The following is a 22,696-nucleotide window of genomic DNA, read 5'->3' as shown; positions in this document are numbered from 1 at the left end:
CTCCATAAAATCATTGTATTTATTTGCAGAGCACATTTAAGGAAAACACTGAAGAATGATTCTTTGTATGAAGGACTCCTACCTCTTGTGTCACCTCTGTTGCTCTTCATGCTTCTTACAGTCTGGGTGGTTTTATCTCCAGGCAACATATTAGCAAAGCAGCCAAGATTGTTTTTATGGATGGTTGGGGTTGCTTTCTCAAATGTTATTGTAAGTATGTTTGTGGTGATGGTATTATTTAGAGACAGATTTGTGTCAGCAAGACTTCTATTTTTATGTGGATAAACAGAAGGAGCAGAAACTGTAGTTAAAATTCAGCAGAATCGCCCACACTACTCCTCTTCCTCTGTGCTACGCTCCTTCTTACAAAAACACATCCCAGCAGTTGGCTGGGCTGGGGAGCTCACAGTGCTGCAGCATTTATTTCACCGCAGAAGAACATTTTGATGAAGGCTCTTCCCCTGCCCTTCGCCTCAGGGTTTTATGAACAACCCAGAGAGGCTTTAGTTCCAGAAACGTAGCAGCTATGCACTGGCACATCCAGAATCAAAGTACAGTAAAGCTGAATGCAGGCTCAGATTTACCAGCAAGAGTAGGGGTTGTCTGTAGCCTTTCCCCGCTGTTCTGCCTGTTAGCGTGTGCCACACACAGGTCAGATGGTCCTGCATCTCCTCGTCACTGCTCAGAATAAGGCCGTGCTGCAGACAGCAGCTTTTAGGGAAAGACACGAAGTGATGCAGGAGCACAGGGATGGCTCTGCACCCAAGGACTTCCTTCCTCAAGCCACATCAACACTGTTTCCAGTTTCCCCCTTTTAGTGACTGTGAGGCAACATAAACCGTGAGCAACTCCACTATGGAGACAGGCTGAGGGAGCTGGGCTCTTCTGGGAGAAGAGAAGGCTGCGGGGTGACCTCACTGCAGCCTTTCAGTACCTAAAGGGAGCCCACAGTCAGGAGGGGAATCAACTCTTTGAAAGGGTTGATAACTGCAGGACAAGGGGAAATGTTTTAAGTTGAGGAAGGGGAGATTTAGGTTGGATATCAGAAAGTCCTTTACAGAGAGAGTGGTGAGGTGCTGGAACAGGCTGCCCAGAGAGGTTGTGGATGCCCTGTTCCTGGAGGTGTTCAAGGCCACGTTGGATGGGGCCCTGGGCAGCCTGGTTACACGGGGAAGTTGGTGTCCCTGCCTGTGGCGGGGGGGTTGGAGATTCATGATCCTTGAGGTCCCTTCCAATCCTGGCCATTGTGTGATTCTGTGATAAACCATAGCAAAGTAATAGCGTGGGCAGGCAGGCGCAGTCAGTAGTGGGGCCATGGCAGGAAACACAGGGCTGAAGCCTCATGCTTCTCTTCCTTCCTGGAGAGCAGTAGCCTAGAGAAAGCTATTTCTCTAGCTAGCACTAAAATATCCTAAAGCATTGCACTGGTTGACTTGTTAGGAAGGCAATCTGCAATAGCATGTCTGAGCAACACTGCATTCCATTTAAAAAGTGGAAGTCTCAAAGTGCCTTGTGTTGGGAGAGAGAGCTTTGAGAATACAGGAATTTTCAAAAGGAAAGCAGCACTCTTTTAGGAACTGTATCAAGGCATGGGAAAAAATCTTAACTGTGCTCCTTGATAAATGCCTTTTACAAATGTGCATTCCTGAAGGTCACAGACAACTCCATAGTAAGGAATCAGTCCCATAGAAGTCACAGAATCACAGAATCACAAGGGTTGGAAGCAGTAGCTTCACCATAGACTGCAGTTTACAAGGCACTGAGTGCAGCGCGCTGAATGCGAGGCCTTGTTTTCCTTGAACCAAGGCATCTGCTGCGGTACGAGAGGAATTAAAAATGTATGCATGTTAGTTGAAATGTATAACATTTAAAAAGCGGGCATAAAAAATGTATGTGTATTAGTTGTAATCTTTAACATTTAAAAGCGAAAGCTGGGCCCCCGGTTCCTCTCACCTCCCCCGGCCCCTCGCTCCCTGCAGCAGGGACGGTTGTCATGGCAATGTGCATCTTCCTCCAGCCTGACAGGCCGACTTGTCCTTGTCTGCTCTGCACATGCCTGTGTGATGGCCTCCCCCAAGACGGCAGGTGAAAGGCATCCAGCCCATCCTGAGAGATGGGGCATTCCCTGCATTTTTGGCTAAACAGAGGCAGAAGGGCCTGGAAAGGAAACCTACTGGCCTGGCAGAGAGGTGAGAGAAGTTCTGCAACCCTGCTTGGCACTCAGCTTGCACTGCTCCAAATACTCACTGTAAATCTTTATGAAGGATTGAGTAATGTACTTAACAAGGTGTAATAATGATTTAAAACAGTGTGAAATCCAACCTTGGGACAGGTGCAATTATTCAGTCAGGAACTATAGCCTATATCCATGAATTGGAGAGATTGCTTTAGCAACGTCTGGAGCGGTTCCTAAAAGGCTTGTAGAATTGGTGCTACTTGAAACATTCATCATCCATACTGATAATTCACTGTAAGCAAATAAGTTTACAGTACGTGCAGACACACATTGCATTATTGAAAGGTTTTCATTTTTGGACATTCTTCATGCCATTATTTTTTCCCTATCGTTAGATTTCATTCAGACTGCTACTGCTGCTCTTATGGGATTTCAAGCACTGCACAGGGAAAGGTTTTTTATTTTTTTCAGTGTTTTCAGGATGCATAACATCTGTTTTTAATGATATTCAAATTCTGAATGAAGCTTAAATGGATAAAACTTTCCTAAAATTCAAAAGGGAATGTTGTACATGAGACAAAAAATCCTAAGGAGGCTCAAACAGATAAAACACTTGAGTATTTAACTGTATAAATGTGATCTTGATCTCATGACCGTTCAAGGTCTCAGTAAAATGAAGCTAACTGCTTTCAGCTGAATGTATCCATTTTTTCTGCCATTCTGGGTGGGATCCCTTTCCTACGGCCCCAGCTCCATCCCAGAGAGAGCCCACTGCCATAACTGAGACAGGGAAGCGATGCTGCTCAGGGGGTTGATGTGGTACAGGAAGGAGTGCTAGAACAGAAAAACAGCATTCAGAAGAGGCCTATTACTTCCTCTCCCTTACACACGGCAAACCAGAATACATCTCTCCGTGCCATGTGCCATGTGATTAGAATACCACTGTGCTCTCCCAGTGATTAAGTGGTGGCAATTTGATTTGGGATTACGACTTTATGAGGCTGTGTGAAAGCACAGTGTCAAACAAACTCCCCTTTTGCGAAAGCAGGCTTCAGCTCATAAAGTGTAGCATGTCAAAACATTGCCTCCTTGAAAGAAGTGTATATTTTCAATTACCTGTAATAAAGTCCTTAAAGAACCACAGACAACAAGGCACAAAGGCCGTCGATAGCAGTTTCCATTGCAGAAACAGGCTCCATTTTGAGGTCTAGCCTATTTTTCCCCATCGAAAGCAACCTGAAGAAAAAATGGATGAAGGCTGTTAGGAGCGAGCCGGCTGCCCCAGCACTTCTCACCCATCTGCCTTTCTTCCCACAGTGCAAAGTCATCATCTGCCAGATGAGCAGCACACAGCCGGAGCTGCTGCACTGGTTCCTGTTTCCCTTGGCACTGGTGGTCTACGCAGCCATCTCAGGGCTGCTGGGTCAGGCAGAGGAAGCCGTGCTGGGTGCATTCACAGCGCTGCTCACGGCCGCACACGTGCACTACGGCATCTGTGTGGTAAGGGGCCGGGGGGAGCTGTGCGCTCTGCGTGGGTGAGGGGCTTCTGGAGGGGGGTTTGTGTGTTGTCTGGGTGGGGTGCTGTCCTGGAGTCCAAGCGTTAAGCTATGGCTTCCTCACGTGTTGCATGTAGCTCATCAATGGGGCGTGGATGCCCTCTCATCTTCTCTCTTTCTCCTCCTGACGTTACTTGAGTGAAAAAAGCAGGAAGGTAAAGGGGGAGGTAAGATGTGTCACATTCTTACAGTAAGGCGGTCAACTTTGCTTTGAATCCACAAGCAAAACAGCTGCTCGAATTTCTCATTTTTTCACAGCCTTCTATTAGCACCTCTTAAGCTGGAGACCCAAATGGTTTTCCAGTTAATTCAGTCTTCCCAGCACATTTCTGTGTCTGCTAGATATCAATTTTGTCATTTATTGGCATCTGAATTACTGCTGTAATTCATTTTTTCTCAGTTAATGCCCTTTTTTTTCCTAAATAGCATTGTCAAATAATCCTTAGGAAAGTGTCTTAATGGGGCTTCACATCCACATCCAGATAAGACATCTTACATGGCAAAGACCTAATTTAAAAGGGATTTGCTCAGCATTCTTTTATTTAAGACATGCTGTTGGGACACCAGGATTTTTCCTCCTGCCTATGAAAGAGGCCCTGTTACCAGCAGATACTGTCACTGTAGCAGACTTTATCCAAGCACCAATGTGGGATACTCTGTGAGGAGCAGAATGTGGTTACCTGGTCAAAATCCACTACTGAATGGTCGGGTCCAGCTCTGCCATGATGTATGCCAGCTGGGAATCTGATCTGTAGCAATTTAACTTCCCACAGCCCTCTTGCTCAAACACCTGAGGGTCCCCAAGCACCCGCAGGGCTCCAGAAACACCAGGGTTGAGTGCTTCCCACTGTGACCATGAGAGGAGAGGTGCTGAACTGCAGAGCACGTGCTGAGCTGATCTTTGGTTTGTCTTTAGGGCAGGCAGCTGAGCGAACACTTCAACATTTACATCTTTTCCCTGAAGAAACGTGTCCAAGAGTGAACACCTGCACTGTGATTGGACTGTGACACTTCACATAAGATTTCCAGCTTTTTGATGTGATCAGTAGTGGAATGGATCTGATTAGAGCAACCAAAGAACAGAATAGCCCAGATACTCGAACTCCTTGACAACAATGCTTCATCTTAAAGGAAAATTCCTGGCCTGCAGAGGCGTTTACCAGGTTGTTCTGCTGCCAGTATTTACTCTCTTCACTAATGCCACGTCTCTACTGTGAAGCACTGGTCTTCCTCCTCCTTGCTCCTGTGCCCCAAGCCCTGGGTACTGCCATGCTGGGTCATGTAGGACCCACCATGTTTTGTAACTCTGCCTGCTCTGTCCACCAGTGGGACCCCACAGTGCAGACCCACCCAGTGCATCCTTCCCACTCAGACATCTGTGCCTGCTGCCGTTCCCATATCTGTTTCCTCACAACTCATTTCTTCCATGCAGCCTCCTGAAGGGCTTATGTACACCCAGGCTTTTCTTCACCTTATCTGAATGCGTGAAGAGAATGAGATCAGAAAGGTATGGGCACACCATATCTTCCTCCTCTCCAGCATTAGGGTGAGCCTCAGCTGACCCGCATCTGTCAAAAACATGGCTCCATACCCAAGGAACTTGCCTTTATGCTTCTGTTCTATGCAGAAACCAGTGCGCTCTTGGTACTGCAGTAGCAGCAAGCGGCGTGCCCTACAGAAGTAACCAGCTGAGGATAAATGTAGTCAGCAAAGATGCTCATATTTCACTGCCTGACGGGTGCTTGCTGATAGGCCGACTCAGCATGCAGCATTCAAAACAAGCAATGAAAAATGAGCCATGTTCCAAGCATTTTTAAGCCCCATCTCTCGGTGCAAAATGCTAAGCAAGTGATTATTTGCTTCTGTTCTTGATCCGAATTCTTGTGGTTTTACATGATGGAAAGAACAACAAACAAGGCAAGAATTAAGAAGAGTTTTTTTGCTTTTCAGCATCACCATTTGCATGCAGATGTAAACTGCACACTTCATCCATAATCCGCAGGGGTTTTCTGTGTGCCTTGGAGGAAGGTGCAGGAATCTGAGTTCCATTTCTTTGCCCTCACCAAAGGGCCCTGTGGCCTTGCAGCTCTAACCAAACTACCTGCCTGCTTGCCCCAAGGGGAGCACTTTATTACATCTCTTGCACAGACACGGGTGACTGAACAGCATGTGTGTCCAACAGGGAACTCTCAGCCACCAGAAGCAGGGCAGAAGTTAGCGAGTCGCTGAACATTAGATTCATCATAAGCTGCGCACTGGGGACGAGCCTGCGGTTGCCTTTCCCCCTTCACAAAGCAGGGGGGGAGGCTGATCATCAGCAAGTGAGGAGCAGCAGCTTCCAGCCTCCCTCCCTGCTACAGGCTGACCCATTCCTGCCCTGGGAGCATGAGGCTCCACAGAACTGCTCCCCAGGTGCCCGAGGTCTCTCAGAGCCAAGCTGATGGCTGCTTAATGAAGGATGCTGCTAACAGTCCCCTGCATGCTTTGTTTGAAAGGGAACTACGAGCCTGAGGCAGGTGTGCACCCAGCGATCTCATTGATTCAGATTTGAGATTCATCATTGTATAAGTCTCACCTATTTCAATATTTTTAACACATCCATCAGAAATGTCTGGAGGAAGACCTGACAAGAAAAGAACGTGAATACAGAACCCAAAATTATGCCTGGGCTGAAAGTGATAGGACTAGAGAACTCTGTGGACAGGTTTTCATTTTCCTTCTATCTTGCACTTAAATTGTAAAATAACTGGAAATAATGGTCACAGAATTGACACAATTCAATGCACTGGAGTATTTTGAAATATTACATTGATGAAATTATAAAACTTGAACTGTCACAGCTGCCTGCACTTGTCTCATTCTGAAATATAACATCAATTTAAAAGGAAATTGAGCGCTTTTTTCCTTTTTAAAGTAATTTGTCACTACAGTCTATGTGAAGTATAAGCAGAGATAATGCAATGCACAGTGTACATATTGAATTGTTAACCGTCAGAGATGGTAACCAGTACAAGGAGAATAAAAATGCTCTGTTCATACAGCAGTATGGTCCCAGATTTATTTCTGCCATGTCAGGTAATGGCATGAGGATGACCAGAGTCTAGTTGAAGAACAATGCAATCGTCTAAAAGTTTTCAGCTATTTGAACTGGAAAACACATTACCTCCTTTTTGTGCTGTTGCACATTGGAACCGGCCCAAAGACACACATATCCCCAGTGGGCTATGAAAGGTGATTTCACTGGCTCTGCTCCACAGGCTGGAGTGCCGAGCTCCCCTCTGCCAGAATCCTCCCAAAGTGGGGCTGGGCAGAGGATCAGCCCCAGCCTGGTTGTATCTGGAGGGCTCAGTCTGACCCTATGGTGGTGGCACACACCCAGGTGGCTTCAACCCACTGCACAGAGATGTGCGCCCCCAGCTCACACCCCTGCAAGTCAGCAGAACCCACTGCAGCACCACTGCATGCGCTGCCAAAGCTCAGTCCTGAGAACTGCAATAAAGTTTTCCCCTCTTCTTCACAAGTGGTCTTGCAACCTTAACAAGGCGTCTTTTAGGTATGGTGCAGCAGATTCGTCCCTGAATACTTGACGTGCACGGGGTGCTTCAGTGCCTTTGCTGTACAGAATTATTGCCTTCCACAGAATCATGGAGGCTGGACAAATCCTCTAAGACCACCTGGATTAACCACCAGCCCACCCCCACCATGCCCACTAACCACGTCCCTCAGTGCCACATCCACGTGGTTCATGAACACCTCCAGGGATGGTGACTGCACCACCTCCCTGGGGAGCCTGAACCACTGCCTCACTGCTCTGAGAATAAATTCCTCCAGATATCCAACCAGAACGTCCTCTAGCACAACTTAAGGCCATCACCTCTCATCCTATCACTAGTTACCCCCACCTCTCCTTTAAGGTCATTGCAGAGATCAGTAAGGTCTCCCCTGAGCCTCCTCTTCTACAGACTGCACAATCCCAGCTCCCTCCCATCAGACTTGTGCTCCAGATCCATCACAGCTTCGCTGCCCTTCTCTGGACACACTCCAGGGCCTCGATGTCTTTCTTGTAGTGAGAGGCCCAAAACTGAACACAGTTCTCATGGTGCAGCCTCACCAGTACCCCACTCTTGCATCCCTCAAGTTTTGCTTTTGCTGCATTAAAACAAAGTAATGTTACATGAGATTAAATACGCAAAAGTTGGAAATCTGGCATAAAAAAGAGCGCTGTTTTACATGTACATAGGTATACACATGTATGTGCATGCATAGATACTATTTGCACACACAGAATAAGTGAAGTTAATTTTTTAAAGCAGCTCTTTTCCCTCCTGCCCCCATGTGCAGTCAGTCATGAAGCAAGTAAATGTTTTGAAAAAGAGAAAAGGATTATTTTAGCCTCTAGAACTGGACAGATTTTAACATATATTTTTTTTATTAAATATGTAAAAAGATAAACGCAAGTCAAGTTATTCACATATTCAGACAAAAATCTACTCTACCATGCGACAGTTTGTGGATAATGTGAAACGCCCGATACATCTGAATAAGACTTTTTAAATCTATTATGCCATTACTTATCTATTTATAATTAACAATACATATGTTTACATTCCTTTCAGTTTACATTTAATATATAACCGAAGCTTTACGGTGTGCTATTTAGTAAAGGTCATTACAGACGCCTATTAAAACCATAACAGATTGATGGGTTACTCACGGCGTGGCAGGAGGAAGACTCTCTCCTGCTCAGAGCACGGCTCTCCACTCAGCACAGTGGCTTCCAGCGCCAAGCAGGCACAGCCCTGCCACGGCTGCCTGCCTCCCTCACTTCCCCAGTCACGGCAGTGGGAGCCCCGTGCTCCTCAGGCCCAAAAAAGCAGAGATGGAACCCGCCTGACACAAACCTCGGCTTGCTGTCGCCGTTGTTCTCTATATGTGCCCCAAAGAGAGAGAAGTCAGCAGCCTGGATGTGAGACGCCAGGAGCTCAGCCCCCAACTGCCTTGGGTTGGGTACCTTCAGAAGGAAGTCTTGGAGCGCTCCCCGTGCCCCTGCTCTACCGCTAGCAGGATGAACCACCAGTGGCCATCAGAGACCAGGGCTGGCAAAACCAAATTGATGCCTGGTCCCAAACTGTGTGCCCCCCATCCAAAATCCCCTCCGGGTTAAAGGACAACCGCTCCTCAGTTCAACAGCGTTATGAAGAACTACTGTTTATTACAATGACAATTGTAATAAGTACATATGTTCTAATAAACACAAATACAATGAAAATGACAATTCCCCCATCTGTGGTGATTCCCGGAAATAATTCCTTTGGAAAATATGCATTTTTATACACCAGATCTTACTTGTACCCAATCAAAATCAGGAAGGGAAGCACTGCCCTGTTGTTGGTTGCAGCACTTTTGGTGTCACCGGGCTGGTGCTGGAGGCACAGCCAGGAAACCCTCAATCCGGATGGTCCAAAACTCTCCTGCGGGGCAGGGGGAGTGATCAAGGGAACTGAAATACCTGTTCTAATGTCTAGCAGTATTCTATATATTGCCTGCGGCGCAGCACAACAGCAGCGTTGTCACATTTCACTCAGAGCCACTTAGCTGCAAAAGATTTCTTGGGAATAGAAAGCCGCATGCGAGTGTGTGTGTGTGTGTGTGTGTGTGTGTGTGTGTGTGTGTGTGTTGGGGGGCTGATTCATTAAAACCCTTTCTGTGGAAGCATCAGCTGGGAACCTGAGCTTGAGGTTAGGTTAGCTTTAGACCTAAGGTGATTCTGCTGTTCTATGGGCTTTTGAACTTTTCAATGACTGCAGACTGAGCTGGGACTCCCAAGTACCTGCTTAACTAGAGGAAAATTTGGAATTCAGAAAATTGAGAGGCCAAGAATACCAAGCATAAAATACTCAGAGCAACCAGAATGCACAGTTCCACAATAAAAACAAGGAATGCTTTGTACACTTCAAGATATTTCTGTTGATAAAATACCATCCTTTAGAACAGGGTAGCAGAGACCGTTCTGGAAGGGAGCACTCTCACCACAGGCACCTCCAGGTTTGATGCATTTGTGCAGCATGCTGGCTTCACTGGAGGACTCAGCCAAGTGCGGTGCCCCTGGCCAGTTGGATGGGCACACCACCTCAAGGAGGACTCCTTGACTCCTCTTCGTGCTTCAGAAGCAGCCTCGGCACCCACAAGGTGCTCATCACCACTTCTAGGGGGCTGGGAGGTTTTCAGGGCTGGTTCTGTGGTTGGTTTCCTCATCCATGCTTGTGTCGGGGCAGCAGAGCAGAAGGAAACAGTTGCCCTACTTTGTCCTCTTCTGAGGGTGCGGAGCCAAGTGTGATGGCAGAGATGGTGTCCTGCAGCTACACTTGTGTCAAGGAGATTTCTGCACCTCCATCAGCACTGTGCCCTGTGGAGGCGGAGCTGCAGCTGCAGGCTGGGACAGAGTTCATCAGGAAGGAAGAAAAGCTAGGAAATGTCTATTGACTAGTCAAGAAACTGGGAGGGTTTTGAAGAACTTAAGTGGATGTCTGTCCTCCAGAATTAAGCCAAAAAACATACCATGCAGCTTTCTAACACAAGGTTTTAAGTCTCTCCTAGTGAAACAGATGCCTTGCCTCCCATTTGGTAAAGGCAGGAAAGGAACAAACGTGAGCAACACGAGCATTTTCCTCCACAACACATCTCATCGTTATGGCTTGAACATGACTTCCACTGTATCCCTTTATTCCAATTGTTTGACCAAATTTATGCCTCAGGGCAGACGTACAAGAAAATGCCAAAGCACCACAAAAGTGAGAGACACAGCTAGTGGTACGGTACTTCTTGCCACACAAAATGCCAATATAAATATGTTAGAACAAGTTACAAGTGTATCATACTTAAGACAAAAAGAAAAAAAAATAAATATATATATTTTCTTAAAGAGCAGAACAAATCTCAAGCAGCCAAGTGGTAAAGTTGCAGTGATGTACAGTAGGTGATGTAGCCCTACAGCCTCTCGGGAGGATACACTGAAAGAAGACTTCTGCAAACGCATCTTGGCAAAGTATGGGTACAGAATGCAGTGGTTGGCTGGCACTCACTATGGTACATAAATGTTAATGGCAGACTGGGAGTGAACTGATTTCAAGTTTGAGGCCACACATGTTCCATTCTCCAGAAGAAAGTTCTCACACAAAATGAAAATTGTCAGAGATGCTGCGTGAATCAGTACTCCTCCTGCTGCTGGGGCTGTTCGTGGACCTGCTCTTCGCCTTCATGCTCCTCTGTGTGGCTCTCCTGTGGGCAGAAAAACACCCCAAAACATCCTTCAGCAGAAGCATGTCATCATCTCATCCCCTCTGAGTTCAACTAGCCTCAAGCTCAACTTTTAATTTTCCTTCCAATGAGCAGACAGCAGTAGCTGACAATTGTAAGGTTGCCCCCAGTTTGCTTCAATACCCTTGAACTGGTTCCATCTCATCTCCCCGCCTGCACCCAGCTTTTCTATTTGTCCTTTCACAAGGCTGTATCTGTACAATTGCATAAAAGCAAATGACACGCTTGATATATTAACATTAAATTAAATTAAGACACAAAGCTGACATAAATGCTAACTCCCAGGTAACATAAAGCTGAGCCATGGAACAAATGAAACTTTCCATAGCTCTTTTGCACTATTTTCTATTTAATTGGTCTTAAATACCTTCTGTTTGCTGAAATCTGTTGCTGCAGCCTATGGAGTGTGAGTAGTGGCACAAAACTCAAGTGGAGTTGAAAAAAAAAGTTGACGGAGTAATCAGGTAAGTCCATGTTGGCTTGTTTTCTTGACTTTCATTGTTTCTCTAGCACTTAAGGTGCTGCACATCGACATAAAGACAGACAGAACTGTTGCCTCAGAAATACAGCGTCTCATGATATTACAATAAAATGCATTTACTTTGTTTTTAACCAGCGTGCGTGCAGCACTGAGAGATCCCCAGAAAAACGTCAGTTCTCAGCACTATGGTGTTATCTGCTCCAGCAAGGCAACACCATAAATAAGTGGGTCACGAGGGGCTCCATGTATCATAGCTTCCCAGTGTCCTCCCTTTTTGTCTCCCCAAGGATTTCTGAACCTGCCTGCTACAGTTCTCACACAATCTTCACTCCAGGCTCTTATCACAAAAACAGACAAGACACTTCTGCTATCGTTTGCTTTATAAATTAAATCCAGCCTCATTTTCTAGATCAAACATCACTTTCCCAAAGCGATATGTCTATGTCAGTACAGACCAGAGTCCAAAGGCTACTGAAAACATAATTTTTAATATTATGCAGAAAATATAGCCAAAGATTTGCTTATTCTCAATGCATTTTCTTTGAAAGAAATCTCAGTCCAGCATTCATTGACTTCCAGAAGCTACTGCTATAGGCAGGCGATGTTTGACCAACAGCTCCCTCTTGCAAATGACTATTATACCTACTATCTTCTAGAGCTGTGCCGCTCAATCCCTGATCTGAGAGACTAAGAGCAATGCTGAATCTCCACTGCTGAGGATGCAGGTTTTACACAAATTCCAATTTACAGCCAGACCTGTTATCTTGAGTTGACCTAGATGTTCCAGCACTCAGAAAGGCAGGCTGCTGCTTACAGCACTGCCTCTGCACTCCCCTAATGCTTCTCCCGGGTGGATTTTCATCTTTCCACAGCGCCGTTCACTGAGCAGATCTGACACATCTACTCCCTGTCTTGCACTGGCAGAGCTCAGCTGAAGACAGTTTCTAAGGACAGTGCTGTTCCAGAACCCTGAGCTGCCATTCAAAATGCACCACAGCCAACACGATACCTCTGCAGAACTTGCCCGGCGCTTCTCATTAGAAGCAAGAGGTTTGGACAACAGATTGTAAGAGATTGATATTGTTAAGGTCTACAAACTGAGGCCAAAACTGAAAGGAAAGAGAGGCCCCGTGTGAATCTTCCCAGAACAGTTCAAAGTAGCTTATGCAACAAGAAAGTACTTCCCTTCTGGCAGCAAAATATGTCTGTTTTTAAAAGAACAGGTGAATAAGGTCTCCAACATTTGCTGATAGAAATGCAGAAAAAAATTGAAATATTCACCTGTTTACTACATGCAGAAACAGACACATTTCAATCGGAAGCGAGCTTTCTACCACTCAGGTGCTATTTTGAGGTAGATGTCCAACAGATGCTAGATATGTTAGATGGTAGATGTTGATCAGTACAATTGCACTTTAGTGTCTTACGGCCCTCTGGGGGGAACAACACCCTTATTACATGTGGTACCTCAAGTCAGAATGTCTTCATGCATAGCATCTAAGAACCACATCCTCTCCAATGGGTTGGAAGAGTGCAAGGCTTCTGGAGCACAGGAGCTTTGTGGGCAGAAGCTGACAGCTGTGGGAACATGATCCTGCATTACAGGGTAAGAAAGCTGAGGCCTGGTTAACCCTAAAGCTATGGGCTGCTCTGTTACGTATCTCTTCAATAGGCTCCACATACACAGCTCTTATGAGATACCAAATAGAAAGCATATTCAGGCAGGTGTTACAGGTCATCTGTGTGCTCTCCTTCCATGCAGAACTGGCACAGTCACTAGCCATAGGAAACGGCTTGGGAACGTAGTCCACAGCTCTGAAGGAGAGCGGTGGCTCCTCTCTTTCCAGGGTTACCTTTGATGGAAATGGTAAATCTTACGTGATCACCACAGAAGTTCTGAGAATTGGACACGTGCTTTTCAGTATGCACAGCTTGTATAAATACATGAAATGGGAAAGACAAGAGTCACTACGCACAATTACCTTGGGACTGTGGAATCTCCTTGAATAGCATCCCCTAATAAGGAAAGCAGTGGAAGGTCTATTTAGAGCATTTATTTCTGACTCAGATCACAAGGCCATGGCCATCTCTGCCTCCTGTTACAAAAGATGCTTGCTTTTGACCTCTCAGTTCATGTGCCTTGAACTCTTCAGGTGTGCCCTCAGATGGAGGAGCTGCTGTCGATGAAAACCAGCTGCTACGGGGGTGAGTGCCTTGCCCCAAAGCAGCAATAGCAGACGTACAGCCTGCTGGAGCAGAAAGTCACAAAACCAATGGAATTTTAAGCTACTGGTATGAAAATGTGAGCTGTGCAACAGACAGACCAAAGAGCAACAACCCACCCAGCTTCTGCATGAACTGAGCCACAACAGCCTATCAAGGAAAGCAAACGCAGCAGTGCGTTCACTTTACACCAAGGCCTATATGGTCTGGCTTTCATAATGACACACAAAGCCTCTCCCAGCTCTTCAGACAGAAGCTGTAAAACCAGACTACCAAATGCTCCACGTACTATCCAAGACCTCCATCTTGTATACAAGTAGTCACAGCACAAATGCTAGAGGCCACTTCCCGCAATATCCAAACCTATCCTTTTCAAACACTATTCTTGGTCTATTTTGATTTTTTAAAAAGAATTTTCTTTTTAAACAAAGAAGCAGAAAGACTACAAATCAGCAATCTGTATTTGAAAATTACAGAAGATTACAGACTGATTGGCCAGACCAATGTAAGCGATACTAGCAGTCTCAACATCTCTCACAAGCAAAGATGGACAATGAAGTTAGAACAGAAGCATACCAGGGAGAAGAGGAAGAATCTTTCAAAGACGAGGAGCCCACGTGGATTGATAATTGTGCTGTAAAACTCAAAACCCCACACAAATAAAGGGGGAAAAGAGTCTTAAAAGCTTAGTCTTTATTGCGTTAAATAAAAGATTACAAAGACACCTACTTGAAACTATGCAGGGATTTGGAATACCTAAAAAAGTAATGAAAAAAATGTAAGATGAACCTGATAAAAATCCTTTCAGTGCAAAACTACAATAATTAAACTTGTGGAGAATGCTTTTTGTAGGAACTAAACTTTTTATTGCACTCTGAGTTCATCTATAAGGAATTCAGCCTACAATTCCCAGGAGGGATCTGTGAGCTACTGGGAGACCTGAGCACTTTAAGTGCTGTCCCAGCATCTTTTATCTTTTATGAGGATTAAAATAACCATAACACAAAATACAGAGAGACTTTTCCCTTCAGAATAAGAGCAGTTGGTGTAAAAAACAGGACACGATCACTATAAATACAATAAACGTCTGTCAAATTACAGCTAGGAAGGAACAGTTTGAGATTACTATCAAATGCTTATTGGAGCTACGAACTCAAAGTTAGCCATGAAATTCAAGCACAAGGCTCTGGTCAGGTCTGATTTGTGTAGTGTGTGTGAGCTGCGTTACCTCACATCCCCTTCCTAAAAGAAAAACATGATGGACACTGCAGCATTTATAACTGTCAGTGATCCTGGAAAAAAAGCAACAATCCAAGCTGGATCTACATGAATTTATTAGCAAGAAATCAAATGTCTCTGTGTTGGGAATTGGGGCTATTTCCCATCTGGGGCTTGGGAAATCCAAACTGCTGTTACCAAGGGATTAACTCTCAAAATGCTGTGAGAGAATTTAAACTGGAACAACTTCATTACACAGAAAGAAAAAAAAAAAGAACTGATAGGCAAAGCAGGCTGGTGAGACATAGCAGAGCACAAGAGCAAGAAGTGCGCATCAGCAAGAAAACAAAATCTTTGGTTCTCAGTGCTAAAGCACGAGGGTGCATTACAGTCCACCTACAATAGTAAGGAGGAGAAATGTACCCCAGAAGAAAAGAAGATGAATCCTCCCACTGAAAGGCAGAAAAAATTGAGTGGGGAATGGCCTCTGCATTCTTCCCTGGGAGATGAGGACTTCTGGAATGACATCCACGGTCTCCAAGTGGATATGCATTCTAGATATAAGCACAGCTGCTACGTGTAGCTCATGTGCAAGCACTGATGGTGCTTTCAACAGAGAAAGGGTTGGAGGGAGGAAGCAGATAAAGCACCGAGATGTGGGCTGAAGTAGGACATTTTGTAATGTGTTCTGCCAGTAGGGAAAACTGCAGTGAGAAAAGTAACAAATGCATTTCTTGGCTGGGAATCGCTTCTTATTTAAGCCAACTAAGACAGATGTGGCAGGGGTATGGGGAGAGGAGGGACTTTTCTGGCTTTGCTTTATAAATAAATCACTGTTCCTGAATCCAGAAGACATTTTCTCTGACCACTGTATGTGAGTAATTCTTTCAGCCTGTTATCACGAGCCTGGCAAATGTGTCCGATTGTTTACTTCTGTGAAAATAATGCTTTCCTCCTCCTTTGCCTCTCCATCACTTGTCCCACACCACTGAACAAATCCTCTTTCCCCTGTCACCTCTAATCTGAGCGGCGGCCCCTTGGGTGGCAGCCTTGTGACCCTCTTGCACCCAGCATTCACTAGTTCTCTATTAGTCTGTTTTAGAAAAGCATACGAGTTAGCAGCAGCTTCAGCACTACTTCTGATATAAAATTTTGAGTCGGCTGAATGCAGCAGCTTTCTGGGAACAGATGTAAGAAAGACTACAGTGCCACAGGGCTGGAGAGAGATTAGGCTGATGCTTATGTGCTCTGGAGCCACAGCTACTGTTCACAGGAGACTGGAGAGGTCAATCGTCAGAGCAGCACATACAGGGATTTGGTTAGCATGAATGGGAGCAGTTCAGCTAAATCTCCATCGAATCATTATCCCTCAGTGTATCTGAGGAATTTAACCAGTATCCTTTACAGCTCCTTGCTTTGTTCAGTGTCTACAGTGTTATGCCTAAAATGCAGTCAGATTCTTGTTTAATCTTGTAGACAATACATTTCTGCAGTTTTGGTAATAGGGGATTACTGCGTTTGCATCCTGAAGAATTTTGCCTATAGCAACAGGATAAAAAATGCTAAGGAGCATTACCTCTGCGGATATAATTATGCACTTGGCAACCTGCACGGTGCCTACTGCAACAGTGCCACATGGGAGAGAGAAAGTTCACAGCCATACACAGCAATCAGCACTTCTATGAGAATTTCTCTGCTTTTCAGTCTTCAACATCTTAAAGAACACTGAGTGAAAGACTTCATGCAGAAAGGTAGGACCGAAACAGAACTAAGGCTCAGGACCACATGAAATCAATTTACAATTGTGACATACACACTCCCCTTCCAGATCAACTTGTGCTAAAACAGAATACAAAACCTATGCCAAAGCAGCAAAAAGCAAGCTGGCCTCCTGAATCTATCCCCAAGCTGAAAAGTCTGTTGTTTGTAAACACAAGCTTCCTTTTGGGGGAGGATGCATAGAAAGCCTTGCTCTTACAGCTCTGCTGACCTACATATTGAATATCACTCAACACTGTGCCAATATTTTTTAATGGAATGAGGCTGTCTTATCTCAATAAAATACACGTTAAATTTGAACTTACGTGTTCTTCTGAAGCATAGAGGACTTCCATTAGCCGATGGACAAGGTCATTATTCTCTCCCCCGTGTTCTTGGCAGAGAAGTTCAATCTCCCTTAATTTGCCAAAGTAGAAATCCCTTTCCTTCTCCACTCCTTCAAGTGCAAGTTTTAATGAATGTACCTGCACATAAACCAGTATGTGATGCATCAGTTGTGAGGCATGCTGCAGACAAAACAACTCAGCCTAAAAGTACACAATTGCACATGCTGACCATCACCTTAAATATATATTTGATTTTATAGCTTAAAGTGAATTCCACTGTTTTTGAAGTGCAACACAACAAAGAATAAACAGCTAATCAGGACACTGTGTCACACCTCCTGGATACATCTTAACCTTGGATCCTTAGAGGTCAGTTTTCTCAGCGCTCTTGCAAATTGAAACCTGAAGTGGCAGCTCAGGAGTCAGCACTACTTAAAGCACTGCTTCTAGCAAAGCTGCCAGAGACATCATGTAGTGGTAATTAATGAAACATTCAGCACTGGAATTCCATTACTCTGCCTGGATTAATAGAAAACCTACCATATCTCCTTCCCTGAAAACACACAGGTCCAGCAGAAAAGCTCACAAAGGGAAATGGACTAGTTGAGAAGTAAACGGTCTTTCAGCTGCAAGTACTGCCATGTTGTTTTCTCACCTCTTTGCTGCCTCCTGACCTGCTGAACCACCACAAAATCTGCATCTCAGAACCCCGAGGCTGCTGGGGTGACCAGGCTGCACCATGGATTTTCTGGTCTTATCCATGTGCTGTCACTATCAACAAATTCTCTTAAATGTCAGTCTTTCCTTGTACACAAGAGTCTTTGGATTACGCCGTTGGTTTTTATTTCACTGCTAAGTCTGCTGCAAATAATTTATGGGTAACCCAGCTATTAAGGATTAGGCTTCATATAAACCAAGACAGATGTCACAATATATTTTTATACATACATATATGTACACACAGACATATATATATATATATTAAAAAGAATAATTTTGTGGCAGCAAAGCATGAATTACTATCCAAAGTGGTACAGACGATCAGTGTAACATGTGCAAGTGGCTCTCAAATTTGGAAGACAGCATAGTGTCAACCAATGGAAATAATCAGGGATGAAGCTGCCTACAGTAAACACTCTGACCCCAATCATGTCCAAATTACAGCCAAATTAACATCCAGATTTTTAGCCCTGCAATTACACAAATGAGTTTTCTAAAGGAAGTATGCTACATAAATTAACTTGCATCAAGATGACATTTGAGTGAACAGATACAGTTTAATAGAAAGTTTCCTGCTGCCAGATCCACTGCAAGCTGATTGATTCCCTTTGCCGGTAAGAACACCAAGGGAGCTCACACACTGCTTTGACAGCCCTCTAAATCCTAGCAGTTCATCTTTCCATAACTGCTGAGCTGGCAATGCCTTCTTCTGACCTCTGACTGCACTCCCAGAGGTGTCAGACAGCAGAACAGACCTGCTGCCAGGGCACGATCTCGGAGCATCTCATCCACATACGAATCCATCTCTCAGCAGCCACCTGAGCTTGACACCAAACTCTTCCCTTGGTAGTTTGAATCTATCAGTGATACAGTGACTGGTCACTTTAAAATTAACCATTTAGTCACGGGTAAGTATAGATAGCAAAACAGATCAAAAGTTTACAACAATTTGGTCTATGGATGCGTATCCTACTTAAACGTGGGGTCTTCCTCACATTTAAGATGTCTTGTGGATCTGCAGCAATGTAGCAGTGCATTCCTTGAGAGCAGAACAAGAACCTAACTACTGCCAGATCTCCTGCTCTGTGCTGCAAAACCACCAGCCTCTGCTGAAATATCTGCAGCTAACAACACAGGCAGCTTCACCTTCTAAGCTATTTACCATGAAGGCAGTTTCCTGTCTTCATTGCACCACGTACACACCATTTTGAGAAACAGAATCATTAAGGCATAAAAAATACGCACACAGCAAATTATCTGCAACATTCAGTGAATGTTGTTATAACCAAAGCAAATACACTTTCCTTCACTTGCATATCATCTACATGTCTGTGATGCATTACTTTGCACTCCTTCAGACAATTAGCACATCTGCATGCTAGTGTTTCCTTGTATTAAGATGCCAAGAGGCTTATCCTGTAGGAGGAACAGCAGATGTTCACTCCCACGTGCGGCGTCCGGACCAGAAGTACCCCTGCAATCCAGTTAATGTGTGCAAAGCAGTGGCTCTTACTAACTGCTCTTTCCTCTGGTGGTATGAACGCTCGTAGGGCTGCATATCCAGGCTGAAGATTAAGCACCTGCTGTGAACACGCAGCCAAGACAGTGCTGTCTTCAGATATTATGTCTATGCTAGTATCCAGTTAACTGTTCTGGGACCACTCTCCATATGTAAAGGTCCCTTTTCCGCACATAATGTAATGTTCCTGGTCTGTGTTTTCTCCTCAGCTGCACTCAGAAACCCTTTGGGAGAGTGCTAGTTGGCGCAGACCTAAAGCACAGCAGGGACCATTTAGCATTTTAATGCTACAGATAATCAAACTCCAGTGCACGGTGACATGCCTTGAAAGTGTTTAATTTACTGGCACAGGCCAAGGCAATAGCTATGGCCATTTTAAGAGAGACTTTAAGATTGTTGAGAGCCATTAAACCAGCAAATGTTATGCATGGCTTACAATCATTGCAAATAGATCATCAAGTAATCCTATGGTAAAATATAGCTTATGGACGTTTGTACTTAAACTTTTCCACTGTAAGTTGCACAGAAGTTTAATGTCAGAATCTCCCTCAGCTGCCATTTGTGAAAGGGCTGAAATTAAGTCTGTTAACAGCCAGACAAGGCTGTGATAACTGCAGATGCCATTCAACAATGTTTTCTATCAAGACAGCAAAGTACAATTGGCTCCCGCCCATACCTCGCCTGGTTGCTGGAGAGTGGGGGAAAAATGGGCAATTTGGCTCTTCCAACATGTTCACACTGGGATAAGAAAAGCCTGGCTCAAAGTGGCTTGCAGCAGAGCTTTTTTGGCTCATGTTATTTGCCTGGGGTGCATAAGTAATCATTAGTGGCAAATGAGATACCAAGTACTGCCAGCATTAAGAAAAAAGAAAGAAAGAAAAAAAAAAAAAAAAAGGCTCCCAGATGATTCTAGCTAGAAAAAGTCTCTCAAAAATGAGCTTGTAAAACACCAACTTTCAAAATCTTTAGGATTTATTTTTTGTGTTGGAGGAAATCATTAATTTTCCTCAGGGGTGTATGTATATAAAGCTGAAGGTTTTCACAGGTGGAAGCTGCTAGGAATACATTAGCAGAGGATGTGATAGTGACTGCCTGTTTGCATCTTAGTAAAGATCAAATATTTTTATCTTGCTCATATCCAAAGTGTCTCTTCCTGCTGAAGTGAACACCTTCTGACTTCTACATACAAATGTCACAGTTTAAGCCACACTTAAACGATGTTTGAACTCTGCTTAAAATGACATAACAAAAGGTTCCGATTCTATCAGAAGTGTACACATTCATTATTTGTGCAACATTTAAGAACATTTCTGCTACAGCAACGAGCCTGGAAGGCTGGTGAGCTCTGCTGTGCTTGCTGCTGCTCAGAATTACACACAATCTGCAGTACGTCGTGTTCGGTATGTGGCTGTCCATCACCACCTCTGGCACATAAGAGTAACAAGGAATTTGCAGTCGGTGCCCAAACAAACCAGGGTCTCTGTTGTCGAGGTCAATGGAAGTCTGAAACTGAAATGACCTTAATTGTGGAAAATTATACTTAATCCAGAATAATGACTTTCAGTATGCAGCTGCCAGGCAGCTCTTGCTGTAAAATATGAGACTTTTCCTTTCTGTATTCCCCTGACAAATACAGCAGTCAAGTCTCATTTATACAAGTGGCCTTGACATCATTAACAGCATGGTCTTGAGCCAGACGCAGGTATTTATTGAAATTCTGGCATTTTATTATGTTGCAGAACACTATATACTCAGCATTTTCATAAAGGTAGGCCCATTTTTAAACGAGAAAGGCACATTTCCTCCCAAATGTTTTCATTCCAGAAAGCAGAGTGCAATGAGCTAGTCTTGGTTCAGCTGCAATTCTCTAACCCTGCTAATATAAACAGGCTTGTTTTCTGCACAACACATTAAAATGATTTATTTCAAATCTGTAATACGGAAGAACAAAGACATTGTTGGGCTTTTTCCCATCCAACTGAAATAAAAGATGCATTTCAAAACCTAATTAATAAAACCATCTGTAATAAAACTCTCATACTTCAGTAAGACTCACCTGGCATTCCTAAGACTCCCTTTCAAATGTACTGGCACAATACCAGCCATCTCTGGTAAATGCTATTTTTAACAATAAATCTCTTTTTCTTCCCAGCTGGGCTATTTAAATCTTTTCTACCTTCATAATTCTGGAGGATATCATTCAGCAGAGGGCAATACCAGATTTCATGCCTGTCTGTGACAATGAATGCATCTAATTTTACGCCTCAAGTAAATTTACCTGTTCACTGAGCTGTATGACTTGAGTTTCCAAATCTTTATCTGATTTGGATGCTGAGCTGCTCGGTGCAGCCTTTTTTGCTGAAGATGGGCGAGAAGGTGTTGATCCCGGTTTAGAAGCTGGACTGGATTTAGCAGCACCTAAAAAATACAATCAATAAATTGCAAAATCAAATATTTTTCCCAGGATAAATATGTTGCTATTAGCCTGATGCTGAAATACATGTATCTCACTTGCAGGCAGCCATTCACACCATTACTTCAGTGGAAAAGGTTCCAGCTTTCTACCACGGAAAAGGAAAACAAATTTCCATCAGTTTTACTTTGACCTTATTACTGAGAGGGAAGTAACTCAAACTAAAACACATGAAAATCAGCCTAGGAGTATCAAGTCCCCTTAGCTGTCTGCAACTTTCAGCTTTTAAAACAGAGCTGTTAAGAGACAATTCCCTTGGCCCAATGTTTGGTGTACCTGTCTAACTTCAGCCCCCTAGAAAAAGATGGACTTGGAATAAAGTCAGCTAAACCATCCCCACACTTTCCTTGTTGTCTCTATAAACCATCCCTACGATGAGGGCATGGAGATTCAAACAGTGTGAGCAGAACTAAATCCATCAGTGAACTCACGGTTGCCATGGTGACTGAGCGATCCCTTTTGATCTGCTTAGGCTTCTCTATTTGTTTCTAATGACACACACAGCTGAATTTGACAGAGCACAGAGCAATGTCTCCACCAGGAAAAGCAGCAGCTAATGTCACACAGGCCGCCCTTCTCCACAAAGAAACCTTGCAGCCTCCTCACACCCCTCAGCAGGTCCCTCAGGCCTTGCTCTGCCAGAGCTGGTCCTTCCTGGTTAGCCTGCAGCCTCGCACTTTGTCCCAGGGTCAGCAGCACTTTGCTCCCCTAGCAGCATTCTCCTCAATTCAGCCTGCTGGAAATGGGTTTCAGATGGAATCAGCACTTTCCTTGCTTGTGCTAGGAACACAGAGAAAAGCCCTGGCCCTCTCTCTAACCTCTTTTATTTGATTCACTAAGCAGGTATGTGTCACGAGTCTTGCTTTGCAGCACCCATACTTACTGTTGGCTCTTCTGAAGAGCCAAGC

At 44.4% G+C, this 22,696-nt stretch overlaps 2 protein-coding genes across 5 annotated transcripts in view; one reads left to right on the top strand and one right to left on the bottom strand.

Annotated features, from left to right (window-relative positions):
* LOC128090916 (ethanolaminephosphotransferase 1-like) overlaps window positions 1-6,778 on the top strand; it is a 47,670-nt gene extending 40,892 nt beyond the window's left edge. Inside the window, exons 8-10 of the mRNA XM_052703693.1 lie at window positions 30-210; window positions 3,494-3,676; window positions 4,649-6,778. Of these exons, the coding sequence (XP_052559653.1) occupies window positions 30-210; window positions 3,494-3,676; window positions 4,649-4,714 (430 nt within the window). The 3' untranslated portion in view covers window positions 4,715-6,778. The remainder of the gene's footprint in view (window positions 1-29; window positions 211-3,493; window positions 3,677-4,648) is intronic.
* A 2,146-nt stretch (window positions 6,779-8,924) lies between these two features.
* The window catches only part of MAPRE2 (microtubule associated protein RP/EB family member 2), an 88,309-nt gene continuing 74,537 nt past the window's right edge, over window positions 8,925-22,696 (bottom strand). For all 4 annotated transcript variants that reach the window (XM_052703697.1, XM_052703695.1, XM_052703696.1 and 1 more), the window contains 3 exons: window positions 21,594-21,733; window positions 17,056-17,214; window positions 8,925-11,010 (listed from right to left, as the gene is read on the bottom strand). In XM_052703697.1, coding sequence (XP_052559657.1) covers window positions 10,939-11,010; window positions 17,056-17,214; window positions 21,594-21,733 — 371 coding nt within the window. In that variant the 3' untranslated portion in view covers window positions 8,925-10,938. The remainder of the gene's footprint in view (window positions 11,011-17,055; window positions 17,215-21,593; window positions 21,734-22,696) is intronic.

Source organism: Tympanuchus pallidicinctus, unplaced genomic scaffold (assembly GCF_026119805.1).
Source record: "Tympanuchus pallidicinctus isolate F22 unplaced genomic scaffold, pur_lepc_1.0 scaffold5, whole genome shotgun sequence".
In the NCBI taxonomy this organism is placed as follows: Eukaryota; Metazoa; Chordata; class Aves; order Galliformes; family Phasianidae; genus Tympanuchus; species Tympanuchus pallidicinctus.
Note: the sequence above shows the minus strand (reverse complement) of the source record. Positions and strands in the feature narration are given on the sequence as shown.